Consider the following 27,582-nt stretch of genomic DNA (forward strand, 5'->3'; position numbering starts at 1 on the left):
TTGCATGTTAAAAAGATAATACTTTGGGGCCAGGTGCAGTGGCTCATGCCTATAATCCCAGCGCTTTGGGAAGCCGAGGCAAGACGATCGCTTTAGCCCAGGGGTTCAAGACCAGACTGGGCAGCATAGTGAGACCTCATCTCTATGAAGAAAAAAAAAAAGATAATACTTTGCATATATATAGTTAAATAACAGATGTAATTAAAATTAATTTCACCTCTTTTTCCTTTTTATACTGTGGCTACTAGAGAAATATTTTCTTTTTTTATTACTTAATTTTTTTTTGCACACCAAGCTGGTCTCAAACTCCTGGGCTCAAGTGATCCTCCTATCTTTGCCTCCCAAAGTGTTGGGATTACAGGCGTAAGCCACCCTGCCTGGCCATAATGTTAAATTAAATATGTGGCTCACATATTTCTACTGGACAGCAGCAATCTGTCTTAAATCCTTCTACCCATCCTTCAGAGTTAGGCTCAAATATCACATCCTCTGAGACACCTCCCTGAGAGAAAGTATTTTATTTTTATTCTGTTTTATTAACTTTCATAGCTATGCACAGATGCCAGTGGTCGCCTGCCCTTGGCACCATCCTTTTGTAGTTACATATGTGTTTGTACGATTCCTCGATGCATGCCTATCTTCTTCCCCACCAACTTCTAAGCTCCACAAGAGCAAGGCCTGTGTTTGGCTCCTCCCTGGAAACCTAGCACCTGGTCCAGAGCCTGGCACACACTTCAGAATGCCACAAGGAGTTATTCCATCCACTGCCCTGCCTTTGGGCAGGACTGTCCCCAACCATCACTGGAAGCCTATGCACTCCCTTCCCCCGGCAGTGCCACTAGCCCTTCCGTATATAGATTCTGCCTCTCCCAGATGGAAAGTCCTCCTTTATAGATGACCAGAATCCCTCCTGCTGCAACATGGCCGGGGCCCTTTCTCCCATCCTTTAAGGAGAATCAGAGCAGCACTTCTCACATTTATATAACACGCCAATCATCAGGAATCTTGCTGAAATTCAGACTCTGGCTCACCAGGTCTGGAATGAGACCTGAGATTCTCATTCCTAACAAGCTGCCCTGTGACAACACTGCTGCCGGTCCATGCTCTGAGTAACAAGGATATAGACTGCCTGTTTACCACCCTCAGAGCAGCCCCTACATTTTCTTCCTTCTCTGCACAACCCTCTGCTGAGCAGGCTATTTGGGGTCTCTTGAAATTCCCTGCCTCTTCTTGCTCCCACGCATACCTTGCCAAACCCTCACACCCTGCAGAGGAATGTGGTGCCTGTGTCTACTGCTGTCGTTGATTTTTTTTGTTTTAATTTGAAATAAACCTTTAAGGCAGTTTTCAGAGTCAGGTTAGCCCTGATACGTATCATGGAAGAGTAACAACACTCTCCAACGATAAAGTCACACAGCTGGGAGTGCTGAACGGGATGGGAAGAAGGCTTCTCCCCAGGTCACCAGCAGTCCTCAAGCTTGGCTCCCATCTGCCACACTAGCTAGTCCAATCCCAGCAGCTTCTCCAGAAGGCTTCCCTCTGCAGTTTGGTCTCAGATGGTGGAAAGTGTTGTCTCTGACACGGCCACGGCGAGCTCCGGAAACCAAGAGTGTACTGCGGGACCCGAGGGATGGAAGTGTCTTCTGGTGGCCTCAGGGGTGTGTGTGTGTGTGTGTGTGTGTGTGTGTGTGGTATCTGTGTGTGTGTGTATACATGCACGCACATGTGTGCAAGTATGTGTGGTTGTATATGTGGATAGGGGTTTGAGTGTGTGTGTCTTGTGTCTATGTATGCATGGATGGATTGGAGCGTGTGTGTATGCTTTGCCCCCGATGTTCCAGTTCAGGAAAGCTTTAATCACACAGAGCAGCACTGAACTCTTTCTGCATGGGCCTGGGGGCTGGACAGTGTCCCTAGGCGGGCCCTGCAGATGTGAGCGGCCCCACCGTCCCTTGCTGCTGCTGCTGCTGCCCCTTGCGTCTTCGAGAGCCAGTGCCCGCCTCCTTGCTCTCCTTCCTGGCCAGGTTCCTGTTGGCATTCTCCCGCCGGCCCTGGCCTCCCTTCCTCCTCTTCTGCCCTGAAACAACCAGACAGCAGGAAGAATCAACAAAGGATGTGCAGGGAGCCCCTGGGCATGGCCACAGGCCCTAGGAGGGGAGTGTGAGGAAGCCGGAAGGGGAGGCAGGGAGGAGGCTGGAGATGCTGCCTGTAGGTAGTTGGGTCATGGTGACCTCCTCTGACAGCAGCCACTTCAGAGGACCCTGAGGCATGAGCACTGAGAGGCAGCCCAAGAGCCCTTTCACTCCCCAACCCTCAAGGCACACAAGACATCATCCTCTTCCTCATGGGTTCCTCAGATCTTGGATCCCAATGGACCAAGAGCACTTCCCAGGTATTCAGTGCAACCCTCAGAACAGGCAGGACTGCCCCCATTCCCTCCCCGACACCAGCCACCTCTGGGGCCAGGCAAGAGCAGCAGCCACCTCCTTGCCAACTGCAGGCTGTGTGACTTTGGTGGAATCACTACAGCTCTCTGGGTCTTAGTGCCTCTTTCGCCCACCCATCCGGCCTCCGAGGGGCCTTCTAGTATGAACATCCACTAGCTCAGAAGAAATGGGGAAACTGGAAGGATATTGACCACAGAAGCTTCCAGCTTCCACCATGCAGAGTTCCGGGGCCCTGTTCTCTGCCAGGACATGGCATCTGGATTGGACAGCATGAGGTCTTGAGTTGTGGGTGCCCCATCTGGCCTTGCCCTGAAGCTTTCTCCTGAACCATGGGCAGGAAGCAGAGATGGTGGGACCTGCCATGGCTGGTGCCTGAGCGCTGACCCCAAGGGAGCAGAGGCTGCAGCTCACCCTCAGGACATGGCACCCTCCTCACTGTGCACCTCCGGGTCTCCTTGGTGTCAGAGCAGGCAGCATGGTCCCCTCCAGGGGCATTGAGAACCCTGCGTGTCCGCTCCTCGGAGCCCCTCCGGAAACCACAGAGCTTCTTCTTCTTGGAGCAGGGCCCCCATGGGGACCATTCGCTCATTTCACATTGCGCTGGCAGGAAGAGAAGGGAAGGGAGAGTAGGACAAGGAGGAGGGGATCAAATCTCCTCCCCTGGTCCGGAATAGCCCAGGGGAGCATCTCCCACCTGCCTTCTGCCTGGACCTCAGGCTGCAGGTATCTTTAGTCCAGAGGGCAGAAGAGTCCTTGGAGACCCAGAAAAGAGTGGTAGGGTAAGCTCTCCCTGCACAGTACCCCAGCCCACCCACTCTCTGGCCAGACCCTTACCCAGCCCCTCCTCCTGGGGTCCTGGACCCTCTGCCCACAGTGCCTGCCATGGCTTACCAGGACTACTGCACTCCATGGTGCCATTGGCAGCTGAGGAGCCCTCGGGACAGGCTGGATAGCAGCGGCCCTTGTGCAGGTACAATCCCTCCTTACACTTAGTGCAGAAGTTATGGCTGAAGCAGGCCTCACAGTGCTCGATCTTGCATTCTGAGGAGAGGACAAATTGGGGGCTTCTGGCCCAACCTAGAAGGAACATTTTCCCTCATTCCCAGCCCCAACACCCTCCCTTCTGTCCACATCCACCTACATGGAGGGCAGGACCCTGGCCTAGAGCTGCAGTTACTGCAGAGGAATCTCAGGAGGAAAGGGAAAGGAAGGGCAGTGGCAGGCCAGGGAAGAAGAAGCTGAAGCGGCTGCTCCTGAGGGCTGGCTGGGACTCTAGCCACCGTCAGCCAACTCGAACATGAAGCCAGTCTCAGCCCCTGGAACCCAAGGTGAGGCTCAAGAGAGCAGTTTCAGAGGAGGAGGGTGGGGCCCTCTGGGTTTGGTAGGGGTGGGACAGGAGTGTTTCAGCATCTCACAGCATCTGCAGGGCCACCCTAAACAGAGCTGAACTGAGGGGCAGAATGGCCCCCCAGAGAGTGGCTGTGTGATCTCCTCTTCCCTCATTGCTGGGCATCTACAATACCCCAAACTGTGGTTCTCTTCCTGCCTGGGGCAGAAAGAATCAGCACGGAGGAGGGGGAAGCCATCCTATGGCAAATTCCTCTCCCTCTGCAAGGCTGAGTTCCAGGAACCGCCTTGGTAGGACTCCTGGGTCCCTCCCTGATTCCCTGCTGCCAGTTCTCTCCTCTGGGGGAATGGGAGCAGGGTGGGTCCTCCAGGGCTTGGCTGAAAGCAGGCAGGGTCTTTCACAATCTCTCCTTCCCAGAGTGCAGGCGGGGCTGACTTCCTCCCAGGCTCTGGCACCTGAAGCCCACGCTGCCAGTTTCCTAGGAGCTGGTGTAGCCAGGAGCTCCCCACCCCAAGGACCCTGAGGACCAAGAGGGTAGCTCCCAGGGTCCCACCTCCATCCTCACAAACTCCCACCATCCTCCAGGCTTATCTCAGCCTCACCTCTCTCCTTCCCTTCTTCCTTCCCTCCCTGGTGCTCTGATTCCTGGGTTTGGTTGCCAGTCAAATAAGAACAAAAATAAGAACAATAGCAGCTACCATTTGTTGAGTGCCAGACACTAAGGGCTTTACCTGCGTGTCTCACAACAACCCTAGGGGGTAAGAACTCTTAAAGATGAGGCATTGAGAGGTGGAGACATGCTAAAGGTCACACAATGAAGAAGTAGCAGAGTTGAGCTCAGAACCCAGTCTAGTCTTGGACCAGTCATTTACCTTCTGGGCCTCAATGTTGTCAGCCCTGAAAAGGGTACCATCAGTTGTGTCCTGTCTCCCTTCCAGTGTTGTTGTGAGGCTCAACTGATATGAGACCTGCAAATGCATTCTAAATGGCAAGGCACTGAACGGGTGGTGGGGGCACTGGCATTGTCTCCCTGAGTGTGTTCACACGTGTCCCCCAGCACACCGCAGCTGCAGCTACAGAGAAGGGATGGAGATATGGCAGCGTGTGCCTTGGAGCACGTGGAGCTGTAGCTGGTGTGGAAATGAGGAGCCAGAAGACCAGGGAGCGAAGAGAGTGGAAGAGCAGGCTGCCTGAGCTTGGATTCCCCTGCAGCCCATGTGGAGCTAACAATGGTTTTTAAGCAGAGTGTGATGGGATGGGTTGTATGTCTCAGAAATGTGATGGGATAGGAATAGGTTCTGTGTCTCAGAAGTGTGATGAGATAGGTTGTGTATCCCAGAAGTGTGATGGGGTAGGGTGTGTGTCTCAGAAGCGTCTTTCTGGCTGCAGTGCAGAAGGTGGGTTTCAGGGAACCAGATGAAGGCTGGAGGACAGATGAACAGGCTATTGCAATGATCCAGGAGCAAGGTGCTGGGAGCCTGGGGAGGACAGTGGCAGTGAGGACAGACAAGAGATGACAGACAGGCTCTGATGATTGGATGGATGGGGTGGGAGAGGTTGGCACTCAGGGCTGTGGCTTGGGTGACAGGTTGGGACATGGAGGGTAACCTGTGGGAATACAGGTAGGGGCAGGTGCGAAGGGAGGAGACAGGGTTCCAGTATTTACACACCAAGGTGGAAGTGTGCGGCTGGATACTTGAATCGGCGCCTCATCTCCTCTCCTCAGAGCCCCCTCTGCTCCTCTCACCAGCCACCAGTGGTTCAAAGCACTCTCCCCCATTCCAGAGCTTCTAGTGCCCCCTGCCCCCGACAGCCCTGCCCACACTCACTGATGCACTTGTTCATGTCGGGGTTGCGGGCGTCGAAGTATCCAGGTGGGCAGGACGGCAAGCAGACGCCCACCTGGCGGATGTCGTTCCTCTCCAGCAGGATGAACAGCTTGGGCGAGCACTTGAGGCAGCCGTTGACTTCAGAGCAGAGCTCACAGCCTTTGGCACAGGCCTGGCTCCCCTCGGCACTGACTGCAAAGGTGGAGCAGGGATGAGAAGGCGGCTGTGGAGAGAACCTCACCTATCCAGATTCTGACAAGGATGGGAAGTGAATAGATCGGCGTTTCCTTCCACAGAAGGAATATGCTTCTCAGAAAGCACAGGCCAGGCAGGCAGCTGTCTGCAAGGCTGCTTTATACACCTTCCCAGTAGCTTTTCTCCAGAGAGCTAGCAACAGATGCTGACCCATGTGCCTCCCTAGCTCCAGGCACGACATGAGCTCACTCTCTAGGCCGGCTCCGCCATCCCCAGAGAAGCAACCCAAGCTGCACCCTTCCTGGAATTTCTCCACTCTCCCCAGAGCACAAAACAGTCAGCCTTAGGTATAGAAGGAGGGTTTTTTAAATATCCGAGAAAGTTTTAAGGGCAAGAGGGATAAAGAGTGAAACAGAAAAGGAACACCTACCCAGAAACACAAAGACAACTGGAATAACCTATGTCTAGAACAGAGGTCTCAACCACGAATGATTTTGCTCCCTAGGGAACATTTGGCAATGCCTGGAAACCTTTTTGATGATCACACCTGGGGAAAGGGGTTGTTACTGGCATCAGCTGGGTAGAGACCAGGGATGCTGCTAATCATCCTATAATGAATCAGGCACAGAAAAGAATCATTTGGTCCAAAATGTTAATGGCACTGAGGTTGAGAAACCCTGGCTCAGAATCACCCTTTGAAGCTGGGCGTGGTGGCTCACGCCTGTAATCCCAGCACTTTGGGAGGCTGAGGCGGGCGGATCACCTGAGGTCAGGAGTTCGAGACCAGCCTGGCCAACATGGTGAAACCCCATCTCTACTAAAAATACAAAAATTAGCCAGGCATGGTGGCACACACCTGTAATCCCAGTTACTCTAGAGGCTGAGGCAGGAGAATCGTTTGAACCTGGGAGGCAGAGGTTGCAGTGAGCTGAGATTGTGCCACTGTACTCCAGCCTGGATGACAGAGCAAGACTCTGTCTCAAAAAACAAACAAACAAACAAACAAAAAAGAGAACCATCCTTGGAGGCTTCGTGGTTTTCCATCCCAGCATTGAGTCTCAGGATCTTTGATCTCACTCACGGAGCCCCTTCCATGGACCTTGCACAGTGTGAGCCCTGGGGACAGAGGCAGACAAGCCACTCTGTAGAGGAATTGAACTTTCAGTGGAGCAGACAGACCCACAAATAGGTGAATGCTGACAGTCACAGGGCCAAGCAATAGTGGAGCCAAAAAGAAGGAGGGAAACAAGCCACAAAGGAGGTGTCATTGAGGCCACGTCTTAGATAATTTGTACAGATGTGTCCTTTAGGAAGCAGAATTAAGGGCACTCAGGGAGCAGGACCACAAAGGTGTAAAACTAGGGAAAGGCGGAATTGCAGATAACTTAGGGTGGAGATGGGAATAGGAGGTGAGTGGTGAAAGGTAAGGTTTTCTATCTTTGTATCACACTAAGGAACTTGAACTTGATCCTGCCAGATGGCATGTCCCAAAAAGTACTCCTTACAACTTGATTCCCCCAACCGTGAATAGGAAAATGTGGAGAAAGGCTACTGTGTCAGGTAAGACCAGAAACCAGTGGGTCAAACAAATCTAAACAGATTTCTTTACTGCAGGCCTAATGGAAGCTTTATTACTCTCCCGTGTGCAGTGACTCTCTGAGCGGGGCACAGAGTGAACTGCATTTCCCAAGCATGTTGGCCACAGAACACTTGTTTTGGGACCTTCTCAGACTGTTTAGACATCAGGGAGCCATTAGAACATGTTAAGCAGGGATGAGACCTGGTCCAATTTACATGTTGGGAAATTGTCTCTGGGAGCCAGGGTGGAGACCAGAGATGGAAGAACTGTTTGGGAGGAAGCTGACTAGATCATCCAGGTGAGAAAAGTGAGAACGTCTTAAAATTCTGTTCCACAGGGATAGAGGGAAAAAAGACAGATTTGAGAGATGCTTGGGAAATGCAACCCGTAGGACATCGTAGCTAATAGGCAGAGAGGAAAGAGGCGTGGGGAGCAGCCTGGGGTGATTCCCAGATGTTTGGCCTGGGGTGTGGGTGAGCCGTGGGGCCAGACATGAAAAGAAGCCCATGGCAAGAGAAGCAAGTTGAGAGGGAAGGAGAGGAAGGAAAGTAGTTACATGGGGTGGAGATGGGAATGGGAGTGGAGTGGTGAAAGGTAAGGTATCCTGTCTTTATATCATGCTAAGGAACTTGAACTTGATCAAGAAGGGCAACAAGAGCCAGGCAGCGGCCGGGTGCAGTAGCTCACGCCTAGAATCCCAGCACTTTGGGAGGCTGAGGTGGGTGGATCACCTGAGATCAGGAGTTCAAGACCAGCCTGGCCAACATGGCAAAACCCCATCTCTACTAAAAATACACAAAATTAGCTGGAAGTGATGGTGGGCGCCTGTAATCCCAGCTACTCAGGAGGCTGAGGCAGGAGAATCACTTGAACCTGGGAGGTACAGGCTGCAGTGAGCTGAGATCATGCCACTGCACTCCAGCCTGGGTGACAGAGCAAGACTCTGTCTCAAAACAAAACAAAACAAAACAAAACAAAACAAGAGCCAGGCAGTGAGGAGCTGCAGATACAGGCATAAGGCAGAGAGCTGGGAAAATCAGAATAGAGATGGTGGGAGATGGTACAGGGTAGTGGACCCAGAGCCCCGGCTTCAGAGTCATCAGGACCCAAAGCCAGATTCCCAGTCTGGGAAGCTGGGCAAAATACTGAATGGCATGTGCTTCCCTGAGAAGGGGAGATGAGGATGTCCACTCTGGACAGCTGCTGGGGTGAGTCTATGCTGCAGGAATCATTCCTGGTTTCAGAACAGGAGAACATGGAGGAGTTAGGAAGGAGAGCAACCGAAGGAAGGAAGATGATAACAAACACCAAATCATCACAACAACACAGCAATAACCACAGTGGCGGCAGTGTGTTACTAAATGTTGATCACTTACTCTGTGGCAGCAATGTTCTCAGTGCTTGACAAGTATTAACTTACAACAACCCATGAGGTAGGTACTATTGTTATTATTTTTTAAATTTATTATCTTTTTTTTTTTTTTTTTTTGAGACAGAGTCTCACTGTGTCACCCAGGCTGGAGTGCAGTGGCACAATCTCTGCCTCCCAGGTTCAAGCGATTCTCCTGCCTCAGCCTCCTGAGTAGCTGGGATTACAGGCACCTGCCACCATGCCTGGTTAATTTTTTGTATTTTTATTAGAAATGGGGTTTCACCATGTTGGTCAGATTGGTCTTGAACTCTCAACCTCAGGTGATCCACCTGCCTGGACCTCCCAAAGTGCTGAGATTATGGGCGTGAGTCACCCCACTTGACCTATTATGCACATTTTTATAGATGAAGGAATGGAAAGGTAAATTACTTGAACAAAATTTCTCGGCCAGTATGTGTTTCAGGCAGAGGAACGAAGTTTAGGGAGCCCAGGGTAGGACAATATGAGGTGGCACGGAAACTATATATTTTTGGAAAATGGAATTTATGGGCCGGGTGTGGTGGCTCATGCCTGTAATCCCAGCACTTTGGGAGGCTGAGGTGGGCAGATCGCTGCAGCCCAGGAGTTCAAGACCAGCCTGGGCAACATAGGCAGACCCCGTCTCTATTACAAAAAATAATAATAGACTGGCCAAGGTAGCTCACACCTGTAATCCCAGCAGTTTGAGAAGCTGAGGCCAGGAGTTCGAGATCAGCCTGGTCAATATGGTGAAACCCCGTCTCTACTAAAAATACAAACATTAGCTGACCGTGGTGGCACACACTTGTAATCCCAGCTACTCAGGAGGCTGAGGCATAAGAATCACTTGAACCCGGGAGGCAGAGGCTGCAGTGAGCCAAGATTACCTCTGCACTCCAGTCTAGGTGATGAGCAAGACTCTGTCTCAAAATAATAATAATATAAGATAAAAATAAAAATCACGATCATTCTTGTTGGTAGAATCATTGTATGAGCAAAAATACTCCAAATGCGACATTGAAGTTATGAGGGAGCACTTCGGATTATTTTTCTACTCTGGGCCTTTATTCAGTTGTGTTACAAATTTACGAGTCATTATCTATTTTAGGCACCACTTCCACTTCAAAGATATTAAATTGTCTACGATGCACTGTTTTGATTTAATTCATTGTTGCCGTGAATGCGCCTTCTAGGTTTCTGCCTTAGTTTCAGTAACGGCAGTTATCCCGGCGTCCCATTTGCAGCCCTCTCCAGCGATGCTGCCATACTCATTTCTTCTTTCATTATCACCCGTGCTAAGAACAGGTTTGCAAAAGGCGCCCTTTCAGATCTGCTGCCCACCTTCCATTCCACTAGCAACAAGTCCCTGTGTGCATTTTTCTTCAGCGCCGTCAATGGCACCGCAGAGAAAGTGTGGCATACCCGGGGAAGGAAATCTGGAATCAGGTCAGCGTGGCGGGAACGTGGAGTGAGTGATGAGGCAGGAAGCTGGAGAAGGAAGCAGGGGCTGGATGAGGAAGAATCCTGAGCCTGGATTAAGGAGTTCACACCCTATCCTGAAGGTCAGAAGGAATCAGTGGGAGGTTTACAACGGGAAACACAGTCAGGATTCCATTTTAGAAAGATCACTCGGTAGAGTCGAGAATGGATTGTCCGAGGGCAAGAGTGGAGACAGGAAGACTCCCAGGCTAGAACTCCAGTCCAGGAGAGCTGGGCTGAGCCAAGGAGAGGGGAGGGAGTAGACACACGTGAGATGGTCAGGCAGGGTCAACAAGACAGGGCAAAGCATTCAACAAGAGGGGGTGAGGGGCAGGGGCAAGGTGACCTTGAGATGCTGGGCTTGTATAACAGCCCTTCCCCGGGAGAGGAACCACAGGAGGAGGAGGGGGTTTGGGTGGGAAAATGATGAGTAGCTAAGTATTAGACAAGTTGAGTTTGCGGTTCCTGTGGAACATCCAGGGAATGATGTCTGTTAGGCAATTGAACACGTGGGTCTGGAACTCAAGAGAACTATTTTGGCTGGAGATTGAGACGCGGAGTTATTTTTTTCTTTTTTCTTTCTTTATTTCTTTTTTTTTTTTTAAGAGTTTTTTTCTTTTTTTAAGAGATGAAATCTCACTCTGTTGCCCAGGCTGGATTGCAGTGTCACAAACATAGCTCATTGAAGCCTCAAACTCCTGGGCTCAAGTGGCTCTCCTGCTTCAGCCTCCCAAGTAGCTACGACTACAGTCACATGCCACCATGCTTGGCTAAAGAGAGGTGGAGTTCTTAACATCGAACTGTCATCAAAGGCATGCCAGTCCATGAGATGGCAAGAAGAGTGGGTCTGGGGAGTGAGAAGAGGAACTGGACATTGAAGAGAAGGACAGATAAGTCTTTAGTACACTAAGAGGCAGAGGAGGAGCCAACAGACAGGCAGGGGACACTGGGAAGTATATTGCATCGTGGGAGCCGAGAGAAGAGTGCACTCAGAAGAGGGAGGCATCAATAAGACAGTTGCTTCTGAGATGTCATGTGAGCCCAACCGGGTGGTGGCAGCCCTGGTAAATGCAGTCTCAGTGGGGTGGTGGGGTGGACAGCAGGAGGCAGTGGTTCAGCAGTGAAAGGAAGGTCAGGAACTTCAACTTCTTTGAAGAAGTTGGCTGTTGGCTGGCATGGGGGCTCATACCCGTAATCCTAGCACTTTGGGAGGCTGAGGCTGGAGGATTGATTGAGTCCAGGAATTTGAGGCTGCAGTGAGCTATGATTGAGCCACCACACTCCAGCCTGGATGACAGGGCAAGACCCTGACTCAAAAAAAAGAAGCTGATAGTTAGATCTGTGGGAGCAGAAGAGCCTGGGTGGTGCCTCAGGCAACACCTGCATTTAACAGCTACGCAAGAGGAAGAGGGGCTCGGGAGAGAAGTGGAGAAGGATCCTTGGAGAGCTGGGAGGAGACTGAGAGACAGAGGTGCCAGGAATCAGGTTGAAAAGGGAGAGATATTCAGGGACCAGGGCTGGGAGGAAGCAAGGCCAGTGAGCTCTGAAGCAAATCTACAAGACTTGACTCTCAGTGGTCATTGATTAGGTGACCTTCAGAAGGGCAGTTTTGGTGGAGAGGTGGAGATGAGAGCCAAACCACAGTGGGCTTCGGAGTGAGTGGAAGGGAAGGAGTGGAGATAAAGCCAGGAAGGCAACAGAGAAAATCAGAGATCACAGACAGAGAAGGGGAGAGCACGGCTGGGGGTGGGGAATGTGATTACAAGACTCAGAGGCAGGGGACATTGATGGAGTAGAGACCCAAGGACACGAGGAAATGGGAACATCAAGACATAGGGCTCAGACGCTGAGGCTGGCCTTGGTTAGGGGGAGAGATCAGGGGCTGCAGTCAGGGACAAGGGGGTCAGGGAGCTGAGCTCCATGAGGGTTTGGGGGCTCAGAAGAGGAATGGGGGCTCAGTTACAGGTGGGGTCAGTTCAATAAGGAAAGGGATGTTTATCAAGGGGGACAGAAAGCACAGGATGTTCTCAGCTCAGAGAGGCAGTGAAGGGATCGGGGGACAGGAGAGGGGGCTCGACAATGAGAATGTGCCCTTGAAGGAAGGGTCCAAGGAAGATGGTTCATATTTGGGGGAAATGCATAATGATTCAGAGCAGGAAAACCAAGGCTTATTTATTCCACAGATATTTAGTGCACACCTCACAGGTGCTCAGGGCTCCTAGGAGCCGGAACGTGGAGGTATAGCCACAAAGGCCCACCCAGGACAAGGGAGGCAGGGCTGGTTACACATCTGGATGTAAAGAGGCAGAGGGCACTCTGCGACCCAGAAGCTTAGGGGAGGAGGGTGTTCCACATAGGAGGAACAGCCAGTGCAAAGCCTCTGAGGCACTGAGTATCCTGGATCGACCATGGCATGGAAAATAGGGCTTTATATAGCACGTGCCTATAATTCCAGCTACTTGAGAAGCTGAGGCAGGATCACTTGAGTCTAGGAGTTGCAGACCAGCCTGTGCAACATAGCAAGATCCCACCTCAAAAGGAAAAAAAAAGAACATAGAGCTTTATATATTCTCTCTCTCTCTCTCTCTTTTTTTTTTAATGTAGTCTCACCCTGTTGCCCAGGCTGGAGTACAATGGTGCGATCTTGGCTCACTGCAACCTCCGCCTCCTGGGTTCAAGCGATTCTCCTGCCTCAGCCTCCCGAGTAGCTGGGATTACAGGCATACACCACCACGCCCAGCTGATTTTTTGTATCTTTAGTAGAGATGGGGTTTCACCACGTTGGCCAGGCTGGTCTCAAACTCCTGACCTCGTGATCTGCCCGCCTCAGCCTCCCAAAGTGCTGGGATTACAGGTGTGAGCCACCATGCCTGGCTGAGCTTTATAGATTGTCTTGGTGAGGGAATCGACCAATGGAAGGGCATCGTTGGGTTGGTGGTTTAGAAAGCTCCCCTCTAGCTGGGCACAGTGGCACACGCTGTAGTCCCAACTACTCAGGAGGTTGAGGCAGGAGGATACCTTGAGCCCAGAAGTTTGAGACCAGCCTGGGCAACATAGCGAGATCAAGACCCTCTCTCTAAAAGAAAAGAAGGAGCAAAAGCAAGAAAGTTCCCTCCTGCTGCTGCCTGTTATGGGGGTTGTGCAGGGGAAGCAGCCTTGCAGGGCTATAAGCCTGGCTGAGGAGGCCAGGTGGACTCTGAGGGTGAGGGGTGCTTGCAGGGGAGGGAGCCTCCTTCCTGGCTTCTTCAGCACCCCCAGCTCTGCCCTCTCCACCAACCACTGCCCCCCACCAACCCCACCTCCCTCAGCTCCCAAGCACCCTGCTCTCCAGCCCACTTCGCTGAGCCAGCAGGGCAAGGCTGTGCCCTCAATTCCCCCTCTCCTAGCCTCCTTCATCCTATGCAAAGCTCTTTTAAGTTGCTGTGGCTATGATGAGGCAATGCTCCAGGGCAGCTCAGTCCCACACCCCTTGAAGAATGGTTCTGGATCGCTGCCCCTCCTCCCTAGGGGCTTCATTTCTTCCAGTTCCCAATTTCTTCATCCCCAGGAATCTTTCTTAAACTAAAAATCTGATTGTTTTACACTCCTTCCTCTTATCTATCAATAGCTCCCTATCACCTACAGAATTTTTTTTTGTTTTTTTGTTTTGTTTTGTTTTGTTTTTTTTTGAGAGGGAGTCTCGCTCTGTCGCCCAGGCTGGAGTGCAGTGGCCAGATCTCAGCTCACTGCAAGCTCCACCTCCCGGGTTTACACCATTCTCCTGCCTCAGCCTCCCGAGTAGCTGGGACTACAGACACCCGCCACCTCGCCCGGCTAGTTTTTTGTATTTTTTAGTAGAGACGGGGTTTCACGGTGTTAGCAAGGATGGTCTCGATCTCCTGACCTTGTGATCCGCCCGTCTCAGCCTCCCAAAGTGCTGGGATTACAGGCTTGAGCCACCGCGCCCGGCTATCACCTACAGAATTAAGACCCAGCTCCTTGCCTGACCTTAAAAGCTTTTGTGGGCTCATCCCATCCACCTTACCCCTCAGCACCACTCCTAAGCAATATCAAACCATTTTTGTTTCTCTGGACACGTCACACTATCTCACACCTGTGTGCCTTTGTTCAAGTTGGTCCTTCTGCCCAGAACACTCTCCACCTCCTTTTGAGTCTGACCAACTCCCTCAAGCCTCAGAACTAAAGGCACCTCCTTCAGGAAGTCTTCCTGATCTCACCTCCCTGCAGAGTCTCAATGGAGTATTTCTATGTGTTCCCACATCCCTAGTACTTGAATCTGTCATGGCGAACGTCACCTTATATTGATATTATCTGCTAACGTGTCTCTTTCTCTCACTAGAAAGAGCTTCGGCAGGCAGAGCCCATCATTTCTGAATGGGAGCTCAGTAAAGGATAAGGCTCCACAAGGTTATAAGGTTGAGGATATGGTGAGTGAGACAGAGGCTTGAGATGAGGGGTGGTGTATGGATGGATCTTAATGAAGATTCACTACAGTGGAGGGACCAGGATGGAACATGGATGAGGGACTCAAGTGAGATGGGTCAGGGACAGTGGTGGATGGAGAGAACTCACCATGACCCAGAGAGTGATGATCTTGGTTTTGGGGTGGAATCTAGTCTTGGAGGAACTGGGTTTGGTAAGAGAGACCTGAGTTCAGTTGGCGAGGGCAAGAGGATAGGGAGCAGGGCCTCAGCCAGGAGACTGAGGAAGTGAGTAGGCCAGGGCCCCTCTCAGGCCACACGCTGTCCCAGGAGGTGGATCTATCCCTGTGGCTTTCTGAGACCTGCACGTTCAGAAAGCCCTGGGTATGTCCTGCTGGTAGGACCCAGGATTCTTCTCTTTTTTTTGAAACCATCTTGCTCTAGCACCCAGGCTGGAGTGCAATGGTGCAATCTCAGTGCACTGCACACTCCGCCTCCTGGGTTCAAGCCATTCTCCTGCCTCAGCCTCCCGAGTAGCCAGGACTACAGGTGCACACCACCATTCCTGGCTAATTTTTGTATTTTTAGTACAGACAAGCTTTCGCCATGTTGAGCAGGCTGGTCTTGAACTTCTGATCTCAGGTGATCCACCCGCCTCAGCCTCCCAAAGTGCTGGGATTACAGGCGTGAGCCACCATGCCCAGCCAGACCCAGGATTCTAAACTAAGCTCTCAACTGTGAGCTTAGTTTAGATCCTCACTTTTTCTTACCTGGGCTGTTTGCCTCCCACCTCAAGCCACCTCCCCCACCCAGCAGCTGGGCTCTGGGCTCCCTGATGAAAGCCTCAGTGGCTCCTTACCCACTGTAGCTGGAGTCAGGCCACGTCCAAACTCCTCAGCCTGGCAGGTGCGCAGAGCTTAATGACCTGACCTCTACCCTGCAGCGTCTTCTACCTGGACCCTCCCCTCAGCCTCAGACAGCTTCCTTGTTCTGTCCTAGTGGGTTCTGGATGGCTTGTTTAGCAGCAGAACCCTTCTTTCCAACAGAAAACATATGAGCACAGCTTCTCCAGTGGAAATCCTAGGGCTCCCCAGAACCCCCTTGATAATTCATTTCCCCAGCTACTCCTAACTGCACCCCACTTCCTAAAGGAACACTCTGTGCCTCCTCCCAACTCCCCGGGGCTCTCCATGCCCTCAGGTTTTCTCCCGTGCAGCATTCCTGAACTGGACTGACATTCTGTCTTCCCCCACTCGCTTGCAGCCTCCGCCCGCGAGATTCATCTCTGCGATCAGGGCCAGCTTGCAGGATCTCAATAAACATTTGTGGAATGAGCCAAGGAAGGAATGGGGATTCAGTGAGGGATGAGGGACTGTAAGGCTGTCAGTGCAGCAGGGGCAGAGGCTCCGGATGGAGGATGGGGCCGTGAGAAGAGGCACAAAGCGGGCTTCTGGCTTCTGGTGAAGTCAGGGCTCAATGAAGGAATGGAGGCTTCCTAGGAGGCAGGACTGAGACACGGGGCCCAAGAATCAGAGAGGAGAAGGGGCTCAGGAAGGAGCACACTCAGTGCAAGGGATGAGTGGGAATGAGGGCTCAGGAAGGTGCAGGGACCCCAGATCAAGGGTGAGGGCTAGCAAGAAGACAAGGGGCTTAGTGAACAGGAGTTCAGGGAGGGGCAGGGTGCTCAATGAATGGAGGAGGGGAACTTCAAGGGGACTTCACCACTCACAGCTAAAGAGAAGTTCTTTGCTCAATTTTTCTCGCTCCATGCAGGCAGACCATCACTCAGACTCTGAGATCAGACATGTCTGGCTTCAAAACTGGTGTATAATAGCTCAGAATGAGATTTAGATTGAGTGGCTTCTGGTGGCCCTCCTACCCTGAAGCTGAGGACTGTCAGCCAGAGTCAACAGCCCTGAGGCTCATACATAGCACACCTACCCCCATCCCCAGGTCCACCCAGTGCCCTTCCAAGCTTGTCTTGTCAAGAGGCCAGGCACACACAGGTGTCTTGGTCTTCTTTCTTCCCTTCTCTACTTCCCCAGAATCCCTAAGGCAAAATGGTCTACACATTGTTTATATAATAATGATTTGCACCCAGAGTCTACGCAGAACTTGATGTTTTACAAAGGTGTTAAAAATATATACCTATTGAGGTGGGTGGATCACCTAAGGTCAGGAGTTCGAGACCAGCCTGGCCAACATGACAAAACTTTATCTCTACTAAAAATACAAAAAGTAGCCAGGCATGGTGACACGTGCCTGTAATCCCAGCTACTTGGGAGGCTGAGGCAGGAGAATCGCTTGAACCTGGGACGCGGGGGTTGCAGTAAGCCAAGATCGTGCCACTGCACTCCAGCCTGGGTGACAGAGCGAGACTCCATCTCAAAACAAAACAAAACAAAATAAAACAAAACTCTCTCTCTCTCTCTATCTATATATATATATAAATAAAATCTCATGTAAGCCTTACTATCCTCCTTTACATTACATTTCAGCTTCCTGATTGCGATGACTATGGCTGTTATGTGACAAGTATTGACAAACAGCACAACCTTCATCCCTCCCTGCACCCCTGAGCCTGTCTCCACACCTCTCCCAACCCTTGCCTCTTACCATCAAGGATGTCTGTTACATCACTTGGTAATAAAAACTGGCTCATGTGCTGCCATGGCTGTTAGATGTGGCCGTATGAAAAGTGAGCAAGCACGTCAAAATTGCTGCAGGAGATTTACCATCGCTAGGACCAGGCCCTTTCTGATGCCAAGTCTAGTACTTCCTTTCCTTTTCAGTACAACAGACTTGAACTCAGGTCCCGTGACCTCTGGTTTAGCCGGGCATGAGGCTCTGCATGCGTGAGGGTCAGCGTTAAGCACACGTGCACGTTGCCTGAATGTGAATGGTTTCTCCCATTCTCTCTCTCTGTCTCTCTCTCTGTCTCTCTCTCTGTCTCTCTCTCTCTCATTTCGGAAATAGAGGAGACTGATTATAAACCGCTAAACCGCATCTGGCCCATGGAGTCCAAAATACTGGCCACAACAGATGAGAAGGGAGGAAAATCAAGGCCTTGCTGCTGATTAAACCTAACTGTCTCTAATTGTTTGTTAAGCCAGGGATTTTCAGCTTCACCAGTTCTCTGAGCTTCTCTCCCTGCGCTGAGTCCTGGCCTTGGCTGCTCCCGTGAAGCCCCGGCAAAACCCCACTGCTTTTCAACCTTTACTGGGGGGCCTCCGTCTGCAGGGAAACATGAAGCAAGAGGGGGCTGGGCTAGACTTCAGGAAGACCTCCTACCTGTGGGCACGGCATCTTCTCATGGCAGATGTCAAAAGACAGATGAGGACTTGGGACTCTGGAGTCCCCCACCCTCTCCCTCGTGTGGGCCCCTCACACACAGTGGCCACCCCTACAGCACTAGGGTCCCATCACTGGAGACCTTAAGCAGAGGTTGAGGAGTGCCTATCAAGGGGCTGGGGACAGATTACCCTTGAACTCCATCAAATTCGGCTTTCAAGAAGACTGGGCCCACAGGCATTAGGAGACCTGGGTTCCAACATCAACTGTATCTCGTTAGACCTGTTTCTTCCCCTTTCTTAGCATCTGTACAATGATAGGATTTTGGTTTTCTTTTTAAGCTATGAGAACCCTCTCTTCCAACGACATCTCATGTGGATGCTCATTACCAAAAGCAGGGAAAAGTGAGACTGCTCTGGTTTGAAGGGTGGTCAGGCCAGACCCCTGCCTGCTTGTCTCCCCTTCGATGCCACTGTAGCTCCCTGAATCCCACTGGGCGTGGTTTAAAAGTCACAGCAGTGGACAGTCTCCTGATCCTCCCTACTCCACTGTTCCTGCCCCATGATCTGGGCAGGGGAAGCCCTGTTACCCAGTGCTAAGCTGTGCAGAGCTCCTAACCCAGAAGGGTTGATGGCTGCACTTTAGCCAAAAAAGGAGCCCCAGGGCAGGGGGTTTGGGGAAGCATCTCCATGGATACCACACAAAGCTGGTGTTATGTCAAAGCACATAATCCACAAAGGCGTAATCCACAAACTGGATCCTCACAAGAGAGGGGTTAATCTAGAAAGCAGAGTCTACAAAGGGGAAAACAGACAAAGTGAGTCATCTACAGAGTGGGTAATCTCAGCAAATTAATCCACCAACTGAATAATCCACAAACAGGATCATCTACTGAGTAATCTACAAAGCTGTAATAGACAGAGTGGAAATCTGCAAGGGTCATCATGGAATAAAACTCCTGAAGACCCCTAGTTCCCGGGTGGCCCCCTCCCACTTCCAAGGCCAGCTGTGGCCCACCATGCTCCATTACTCACTCCGCCTCTGCCTTTTCCCCTTGATCCCCCGGCTGCCGATGGTGAGGTGCGTCCAGCTCAGAACCAGGGCCACCACGCACAGCCCAAGCCGCATAGTCACACGCCAGCTCCAGGCCCCTGGTCGGAGGGGTGGTCTCAGGGAGGGTGGACAGCACACGGCTTTTGCTAACACCTCCGGGGCTGGGTCAGCAGCAGGAGGCCCAGGCCTGGGCCGTAGCCCAAATCCACCATAATCTCAGCTGGGGACAGAGAGGGTGTGGGGCGCCCAGTTCTCCATCAGCTCAAAGGGAGGTCCTCAAAGAGAGACTTCCTCAAAGGTACCTCAGAATATCACATGAGAGATCTTTTTGTCACATCAGCAGGGACTACTCCAAAAACCAACCTGTGAGGGGAGGAGAAAGAAGGGTTAATTCTGTAGTACTATGAACCCTCCCACCTATGCCTCCTGCCCTACCCAGAAGACTGGGAGCTCAAAATGTTTGGACGTTATGAGTTACCTACCTAGCACCTTTCTAGAAGAAATCAGCTCCTTTTCCTATCTTGCAGAACTCCCTAACCTGGGACTGGAGCCGGCAACCTGTGTAGCCAGAATATGGCGGACATTCAAACCAAACTTGTGGATCACTGATGATTTCTCAATAACGGGAGCCAGTTGGTCCCACCCCTGCTTCCTGTTGTCCAGCTCTAACTGGAAGTCCTTCCTTAAGTCTACCCTACAGACCTCATGCTGCAGTAATATCCTCTCTCTTGAAGAGGAGCTCTCTCTCTCTGTCCTTCCATGAGTGACCCCTCAGCCTTTTGTTCCTGGGGCTGAGTCACCCATGTGCCTTTCACCTGTCCTGGAGCTAGAGCAGTGGCCCCCGGCAAGCTGGCAGACTCTGCGTGGCCCTCTGGGCTTGGCGGGAGAAAAGGAAGTAAGGCTTCCCCCGGCCACAGAAACTCTGACACAGCAGGCCCGGCGGGCCTGGCCTTTGTGAGAGGATAAAAGAGGCAGCAATGCCCGCCCTGGCCAGAGACACAGAGAATGGGGATAATCCCCCAGCCCAGCGAGAGCCAGGTCTCTGGACCTGCTGGCCAGCTGGGGTGATGGGGGCAGGGGAGCCGGTCCCTCCCCTGAATCAGATGTGTCTGGGAAGTTGGACATCTGAGCCCAACCTGGGAGTGAGAATGAAAACCCTCCTGCCCCCTCACGGGATCACACACTCATGCTCCAATGCTCCCGAGGTTCTTTCATAGCAGTGACCTGCCCACGCACACCCCACACTCTCCCACACACACCCACAGCACAACAGAGCATGCAGGTCAATAGCACAGAGGCTCTGTAGATGCCAGGGAGCCATCACCTTCCCCTCCACTGGCTAGATGCCTTTGAACAAGTCACGCAGCCTCGCTGAACCTCAGTTTCACGTCTATAGAATGGGGACAAGCATGACTATGTCACAGGCTAGCTGAGAGTCAGAGAGTTCAGGCTCAGGAATGAGAAATCTGAGGTGCTGGAGTGGAGATGCCCCTCCCACCCCCATCCTAATCCTTTCCCCTCTAGGCTCTTCAGTGCTAGTCCACCCCCTCACCTCTCAGGGAGGCCCCAGCAAAGCCCACCTGCACGGGAGATAAATCATTATCCCCTAAGGGAGTTCAGTACCTCCCTCCTTGGCCTCTCCCGCTGGCTTTGAAGGCCAGACACACTCAAGTGGTTAAGCTGCCTGTGAGAAGTGTTTACATGAGGCTGATGGATCCCACCTGGTGCTGTGGCCGGAGCCAGCGGAGATGCCCCCAGCCATCCCCAAATGCCCGTCAGCTGCCAACCTCTGCACGCCCCTCCAGTACTCCCTGCCTGATTTACCAAAGTATTTGTATCCTCCCCAGCCCCCACTACACACTACTATCACCCACAAATTATAGATGTCCAGTTGAGTTTATCAAACTGGGGTCTTCAGGCCCAAGAATGTAGTCTCAGAGGCTGGCTGTACAGCGTGATAGTCATGGACATAAACTTCAGAGTCAGACTGCCTGGCTTTGAATATTGGCTCTGCTACTTATTAGCTGTGTTACCTTGCTTAGCTGGTGTGAGCCTGTTTTCTTATCTGAAAGAAGGTTATTGTTGTTTATAACTTAATACATAAAACTGCTTAGAATGGTGCTGGGCACATAGTGATGACTCAATAATATTTGCTGTATTTGTTGTGATCAAAGCTTCATTTTGTGTCTATATTCTAATGATCATTCAAACGGCAATATGAACATATTCTGTATCATCTGGATACTAACCTTAATACTGGGCACTGTTATGCAATTTCCATATTTGCATTTATCTTTATGGTTGATTGCCTTGACACCAAAGCGATCACTCAAAGTGATAGGATTTGCCTTTAATTGCAGCATTTCTCAAACTAAGGTCTGAGAATCCCTGGCAGATCTGTTCCATGAATCCTTACAGTTGACAAACACTGCGTCAGACAAACTTGGTGTTAACCCTGGATCTGAAAGACTTTGGACTCACTGCGTGATCAATATCCCTGGCGTTTTTTGGGGGGCACAGAATTTCCCTTATGTATCTCTGCATTCCTTGTGCCCACCTGTCATGGTGCCTGGCAATTGAGGGTGAGTGCTCAGCAAATGTTAGCTCCCTTCTTTTTCCTCCCTCTCCTCTCCCTCTGAATTCCTTCTCCATCCTCCCAGGTCCTAGTTTTCAGCTTTACCCCTGCCACACTCACCCAGTCCTTGCCAGCGTTGATCTGGCCCACTCCCACCTGAATCACCAGGAAACCACAATCTCAGCTGGGAAATCGTAAGGAGGATCCAGATGTAAATTTCACTGAAGCAAGTGACACTGGCCTCCCTCACCTCTGGGATGGGAAGAGTTGCAAGCACTTTTTGAAAAGGTACATATAGAATCAACCCTGTAAAGGGGCTAAGAGTTCCTCTACACCAGGGGGTACAAATGACATGTACGATTGAAGCTGGATGTGGAGGGGGCAAACTAGAGGGTAAATGACCCATCTAAAGGGAGCATATGCCGTTCAGCTCTGACTGATTGTTGACAGATCTTCTGATTTTTCAAAAGAGGAGTGGAAAATCCGGGATCTTATATGAAATCTGATTTGAAATGCTGGACAGGTCTTAGACTAGGAACCCTGCAGCACCAAGCCCCAGAGGGCCACAGGTCCCTGCCTCAGTGGCTCCACGTTCCTGCGTCTAGTCCCTGACCCCATATGTGCACACACAGGCACGCACACTTGCAGACACGGATAGCATGGACTAGGGCTGAGAGAGGAGGTAGGAGCTGACGACTCCCTTTTAAGCAGCCTGCCTCATTTCTCTTAGAGTCCTCTGTCTGATTTCCTTTGGGCCTTGGGTTATATGGCACTGGCAGTTTGTGTTTTGAGGCTCGCTCTACACAGATAGAATGGGGACTGCTGGTAGTGCCTCAGGTATTGGTAGGGGTAAGAAAGGGTATTTCTCTCTGCCACTGTGGGGGGTTAGGGATTCACACTCGTTGGATGCCTCCCTCCACCTGCCATGTGCCAGGTCTTCCTTTACTCCTCACAATGCAAGAAGGAAGATAGAATTATTTCCATTTTACAAGGGAAGAGACCTGGCCCTGAGTGGTTAAGGGTCAGGGGTTACAGACCTAGTTAGGGACCAGCCGTCGGGTTTGCTACCCAGGATTGGGTGTGGGGAGGGCAGGGCAACCCGCAGGGAGCTGCGGAGTGTGAGGCACAATCCAGCTTGTGGGGTGGACCTGCAAAGTGGGGACGGGGCTGGGGGCAGAGGCAGAGCTGGGACGGAAGACCAAAGAGAGAGGCCACATGGGCCTCAGAGGGGAGGACACAGGTTGGGGAGGGGAACACAGCTGGAGGTGGAGCTGAGGGCAGAAACTCAGCCCAGGGACGGGGCTGGAATCACCTTCACCTTCTTGCCTGCAACACCTTCAGAATAAAGTGGTACTCCATCAGGTGTCCGATACAGACCCAAAAATGTAAACTATCCAGATAATTTCTCATTAGCCCTCCCCGGGCGGGCTGCGGGCTGCAGAGTTTTGGCCTCCTAGCAGGCTGGCAGGCGGGGGCAGAAGAATTGCGGGCGGGGGGCGGGACCAAGTATGTGCCTGTCCGACCTGTCGGGATTAGCCTGTCGGTCGGAGCCAAGCCAGGTGCGGGGGCCGTGCCCCCGCCCCCAAAAGCAAGGGCAGCGGAGGATGGCTTCTTCAACCCTCCATCACCCCCGCAAGAGCGCACATTCTTATTCTCTCCCCCACCATCCCCCAGAGGCCCCAACAGGTGCCGAGGGAGACGCGGACCTGAGGTCCCCAGGCTGGCCCTCAAGAGCCAAGAGAGCTGTCCACGTCTGAGAGGCCAGTTTCACAAGAAAACTCCCGCACCCAAGCACCCTCACCCCAAGTCCGTCCCGGCCCTCCTGCGAGTCCCGGGCGAACACAGCTCCCACCTCTCCCCAACTAAGCGATACCTTCGGTTCCTGAGCGCCAGACCCCGAGGGCCAGGGAGCCGCGCCACTTCGCTGCGCACCGGGGGCCACAGCACATGCCGCCTGCCACGTCGAACCCAGGCCCAGGCTGTGGACTGGGGTGGGGGTTACCAGAGACCGTGGAACTTGGGGGAACCCAAACCAGTGCGACCGGGGATCAAGAACTTCTGGATTGGAGGCGGGGTGTAAACAGGGCTGGTGGACTTGGAGAATTCAGGACTGCAAGTGAGGACGATCACCCGGGCTGCGGGATGATGGGGAGTTCGAGGGGAGGGGGCTGCCTGCTGGATTGAGGGCCGACGGGGGCGGCAGACTTACAGGAAGGGGTGCAGGAGGTGCCCTCTCCCGATCACCGACCGGAGAGCGACCACATTCCCCTTCCTTTCGCTGTCTCCCCCCCGCCCCCAGCTCGAACCAGCCCCGACGGGAGGGCCCGCCGCGCCCCAGCTCCCGGGGAAGGGGGCGCTGGGGAGGAGGACGGGGCAGCTACGAGGGGACTCACCTTCGTGCTGCCAGTCGCGGCGGGGGCAGGCCCGGGAGGGGCGAGGGCGCGGCCCGCTCACCCGCCCGCTGCGGGACTGTCCTGGGCGCCCGGCTCGCCTGCGCTCCGCCCGCCCGTTCCCAAGTTGCTCAATCTGCGGACGGCTCACGCCCTCGGGGCCAGCGCCCCACCCGGCCCATCGGTCCTCCGGGGCGGCCCGGAGCGGCCCTGGTTCTCTGCAGTACCCGATCGAATGCCCTACTCTGGTCGGTCGCTCCGGGCTCTCTGCCCTGCGCTGGTGCTCTCCGTCGCGCCTCCGCTCGGCCGGAGCTCCCAGCCCGGAGAGGGGCCAGTCCTCTGCGAGCACGAGGGAGGGAATCCCCCCCTTCGCAGTCCCACCCGCGAGCCGGCCCCCCTTCCAGGGATCCGCAAGAAAAAATGGACTGGAGCGCCGGCCCGGGAGTCCGCACGTCCTTGCCCGAAGCTGGCGCCCTGCGCTCCGAGCGCGGGACTGGCAGAGGGACAAGTCCCCGGGACCGTGGAGCAGACCCTCTGTCTTTGTCCCCTGCCCCGCCCCGCGCCCCGGGGATTCCACGCAGCCAGAGAACCCGCAACAACTCCGCTTCCGCAACAACTCCGCTCATCTTGGGGTCAGAACTGGGGCCGGAGACCCTCGTGAAAACCCCAGTTTCCCCATCAGGAACCTGGAAGGTGACAAGGAACAAGCTCAACAGGGCCTAGTGGTCCTGACCGCACCCTCTCCCCCTTCAGGGTCAAATCTGTGCATCTTCCCAGTACAGAAGAAATACCAAGGCTATCAGATCCTGGGCACCGAGGTGAGGACACCTCCAGAGGCAGCTGGTAGGTGAGAGTGAGGGAGATCATGGAATAACACTTAGATTCTTGTCTGGCTCTATCACTTACCAGCTGTGTGGTCATGCCTAGGTTACTTAACCTCTCTGAATCGCAAAGTTTCATCTGTTTTGAGGGTTCAATGAAATGAAGGCTACAAACTCCTGGTTAATGGTAGGAACTCCATAAATGTTTGTGGAATGAGTCTTGAACAGCTACAGACACCTGCAGTGACCCAGATGATGTTGAAGTCAAGCCTGAAGAAGGGAGGGAAAGAGACTCACTTCTTAGAGTGGCAAACAGCTGTTCTCCAGCTTCACTTCAGATTGGGAAAGGAAAATGGGCTAAAACTATAGTTAGTGGGAGTTAAGCTAGAGCAGAAAAGATGTACTGATTGTGTGTGTGGGGGGGGGGGTGAGTAATCAAGACAGGCTGTGGAATCTCCCTCTTAGGAGAGAAGGGGGGACCCTGACTATTGAGTTTAAGGGCACAGGGTCATTTACGATGACAGGAGAATGGATGTAATGACCCCTAGAGTGTCCTGATGGCCAGGGAACAGGGATGGTGGGTAGCCAGAAAAAGTGGAGCAGTTGGGTTCGAAATGCCCAGTGTCTGGGTTCATTCAGCCAGAGTATTGCCAAGTTTGCAGGAGGCAAACAGCCATTTCCGAGTTGGTCCAGGGGCCCCCTCCAACCTCCAACCCCCTCTCAAGTCCCTCCCCTCTCCCCTCTGCCCTGAGCCTTCCCTGCATCTAACCGGCCCTTGGCTCTGCTCCGTGTCTAATCAAACAGCCCCAAATGCCGAAAACTCAATGTTTATTTTATTTTATTTTTTTACACACTTGCATAACTCTCTGACAAGCCACGCCAGGCATTGGGCTTTTTGTTTGGTTTTATTTTGTTGCATTTAGGAAAAAAGAGAGAGAGAGAGAGAGAAAAGAGAAGAAATAACACAAACCACACAGCCCTAGGAGCTGTCCTAGGCCAGGCAGTGGGCTCGGGTTTCCTGCCTGAGGAAAAGTCTGTGGAAGTTGGGGGGCCTAGCTACTAGGCTCAGGAATGAGTGAGAAAGGGAAGAAAGCCACCTGGGTCACAGAAGATAATGAATTAGAACCATGTGACAATAATGGGTGAATAAGAAAGAATGTTTCTTGTGCATCTAATGTATGCCAAGCTCTGTGTTTTGCATATATATTCTGTTACCTAATTTCGCAACCATTGTAATTCCTTTCTTTTTTCTTTTTCTCCCCCCCCCCATTTTTTCTCATAAATGTAAATTCAGGGCCTCAGAGACAAGTCAATTGCTCAGAGACACACAACCTGCAAGTGACCAGCCCCGTTCAGGTTATGCCAAATGAGTAGTTTCCCTGGGAAAGTTGTGTTGCTCTAAATTTGCATATGCTGTGCATTCTGCTTAGAAATGTCTTTTTCTCTAATCCTTCTTGTGCCATCCTTCAAAAGGTCTGTACCAAATTTCGCCTGACCACCTCAAATGTCAGCCTCCAAACCTTGTGTAGACCTGTACATCACCCATCATTGGTGAATGATGGTCTCTTCCACTGCAGTGTGAGTTCCTTAAGGTCAGGGACTGTGTCTGATTTGTCCTTATGATCCCAGCACCATGGACATACTTAACCAACATTCAGTAAACTGAACCTCCAGATGACCAGGACTGTACCTTTGTAGGTCCTGCAGGCTTACTCAGATGATGTTACAGATCACTAGCTGTAATTACCCAGGCCAAGATCATCATTCTCATTAGAGACCAAAGGTCAGTGGACCCGGGCCAGGGTTGTAGCTCCTAGAGATTAGGAAAGTTCCTCACACTTTATGTCACTTTGCAAGACAAGAATTATTTGACCACCTTCATTGTCACTGTATCACAATACTTTCAGCTATAAGAAATAGAAGACCAATTCAAACTAGCTTAGACAATAGGAGTGAATTATTATTTGAGCATCAAGAAGGGCTGATATAGGAATGGTCTAGTAACTCAACAACCCCATCAATAATCAAGTTCTTTCCCATATTTTCATTCTAGCACCCTCAGTGTGCTGGTCACAGCCCTCATGAGAAAAGATGGCTGCAGGAGCTCCAGACACCACATCTTCACCCACCAAGTCCAGCAATTAAGTCCAGCTGTCTCTTTTTAATAGTTAATGGGATTACATGCCCACCAATGAACCAATCACAGACAAGAGGGATCACGCTGCTAAAATTAGTTTAGACCAGTAAGGATTTACCTGAATTACCTGTGGAAGAGTCTTCACAGACAAAAGCAGAACTCTGTCAGCACTGAAGAAGGCTTTTGAATTGGAAACTAATGGCATCTGTGATCATTACTGTTACTCTAGAAAAAGTTGACTTTGTTATGGTCAATTTACAGGCTCCCCTGCAAACTCTAGTCTCCATAACTCTGTTGTTCTCTGAAATATTTCTTTCCCTTTCTTTCTTTCTTTCTTTCTTTCTTTCTTTCTTTCTTTCTTTCTTTCTTTCTTTCTTTCTTTCTTTCTTTCTTTTCTTTTCTTTCTTTCTTTCTTTCTTTCTTTCTTTCTTTCTTTTTTCTTTCTCTCTTTCTTTCTTTTTTCCTTCCTTCCTTCCTTCCTTCCTTCCTTCCTTCCTTCCTTCCTTCCTTCCTTCCTTCCTTCCTTCCTTCTTTCTTNTTCCTTCCTTCCTTCCTTCCTTCCTTCCTTCCTTCCTTCCTTCCTTCTTTCTTTCTTTCTTTCTTTCTTTCTTTCTTTCTTTCTTTCTT

General features: G+C 51.8%; 1 protein-coding gene across 4 annotated transcripts; it reads right to left on the bottom strand.

Moving 5' to 3' along the window:
- Window positions 1-501: 501 nt before the first annotated feature.
- On the bottom strand, window positions 502-24,358 carry RSPO1 (R-spondin 1). 4 transcript variants are annotated; one of them, XM_025353872.1, is made up of 8 exons: window positions 24,001-24,358; window positions 21,728-21,791; window positions 21,282-21,460; window positions 19,014-19,395; window positions 5,625-5,816; window positions 3,339-3,488; window positions 2,859-3,047; window positions 502-2,077 (listed from the first exon to the last, which is right to left on the bottom strand). In XM_025353872.1, exons 4-8 carry the CDS (start codon window positions 19,105-19,107, stop codon window positions 1,914-1,916), a joined length of 789 nt encoding a protein of 262 aa, XP_025209657.1. In that variant the 5' UTR covers window positions 19,108-19,395; window positions 21,282-21,460; window positions 21,728-21,791; window positions 24,001-24,358; the 3' UTR covers window positions 502-1,913. The 4 variants fall into 4 exon arrangements, with proteins under 4 accessions (XP_025209657.1, XP_025209566.1, XP_025209743.1 ...); XM_025353781.1 differs by lacking the exon at window positions 21,282-21,460; XM_025353958.1 differs by lacking the exons at window positions 2,859-3,047; window positions 21,282-21,460.
- Between the last annotated feature and the right edge of the window lie 3,224 nt (window positions 24,359-27,582).

Source organism: Theropithecus gelada, chromosome 1 (assembly GCF_003255815.1).
Source record: "Theropithecus gelada isolate Dixy chromosome 1, Tgel_1.0, whole genome shotgun sequence".
In the NCBI taxonomy this organism is placed as follows: domain Eukaryota; kingdom Metazoa; phylum Chordata; class Mammalia; order Primates; family Cercopithecidae; genus Theropithecus; species Theropithecus gelada.